The following is a 970-nucleotide window of genomic DNA, read 5'->3' as shown; positions in this document are numbered from 1 at the left end:
CGGGGCCGTGGGGGGCACCTACCTGGAGGAGCGGATCCCCATTCCTCGGGGGGACAAGGTGAGTCGGTGCTGGGCCGGGGGGGTGAGGGGGCAGCTTCATCTCACAGGCCTCGGGGACACATGGGTTTTCACCCTTCTCCTGCCTCAGTTTTCCCTGGTGGGTAATGTAATGGGATCAGCCCAGGCTGCGCATTAGGGGCTGGAAGGTCCTGGCACTGGGGGGCGGGGGCAGACGCCCTATGAGGCCTACCCAGGGGCTTCCCGGCCCGGCCTGGGGAAACTGAGGCAGAGGGTGGGCTGCCCCAGATGCAGTTGGGGACCCTGCTCGGGGACTGGGGGGGTCTCCCCCCTGGCTCTGCTCCATGCAGCTGGGGAGAGCAAAAGCCCCCACCCCCCAGCTCCTGGGCTCTGTTGGCACCACCTCTGTTTTGCAACCCACCTGGGGAGGGGGGGATTTGAAACCAGCAGGGCCCTGGCACTTCCTGGGTGGGGGGCATGGAGGGCACCCCTGTCTGGGGCCGGGGGGGAGGTCCCCCTGCCCTTGCGGTCCGTGCTGCTGCCAGGACTCAGAGCCAGGAGAAAGACCCTGGCTGGGGGGCATCTGCCCCCCCACCCGCACCTTCCCACACATGCCCTGGGAGCTTCCTGGGGGGGGAGAAAGGCTGGGGTAAGGGGTGCTGGGCCCTGGGGTTCCTCCCCCCCGGCCCTCCTGACAGGCTTAACGCAAGGCGGGAAGGACTCAAGTGTGTGACAGGCGGGAAGGGGAAGTGGGCAGAGGGGGGAAGGGAGGCCGGGGCCAGGGGCAGGGGGAGGTCACCCATGGAGCTGGCCCCCCAGCTTAGTATTGGGTGGGTTGCAGCCCTGAGCTGGGCAGGGCTGGGGGTCTTCGTTGGCCCAGCCCTGCTCCTTGTAGCGGAGCAAGAAGAGGGGGCAAGAAAGGGGGGCAGGAGGAGAATTTACCCCTCTGATG

General features: G+C 67.7%; 1 protein-coding gene across 1 annotated transcript in view; it reads left to right on the top strand.

Annotated features, from left to right (window-relative positions):
* Window position 1: 1 nt before the first annotated feature.
* The window catches only part of SLC11A1 (solute carrier family 11 member 1), a gene marked incomplete at its 5' end in the record, with an annotated part of 7070 nt that continues 6101 nt past the window's right edge, over window positions 2-970 (top strand). Inside the window, 1 exon segment of the mRNA XM_006036461.2 lies at window positions 2-58. Coding sequence (XP_006036523.2) covers window positions 2-58 — 57 coding nt within the window.

The sequence above is a fragment of the Alligator sinensis genome, unplaced genomic scaffold (genome assembly GCF_000455745.1).
Source record: "Alligator sinensis unplaced genomic scaffold, ASM45574v1 scaffold1332_1, whole genome shotgun sequence".
NCBI lineage: Eukaryota > Metazoa > Chordata > Crocodylia > Alligatoridae > Alligator > Alligator sinensis.
This window is presented reverse-complemented; position numbering and strand designations above follow the sequence as displayed.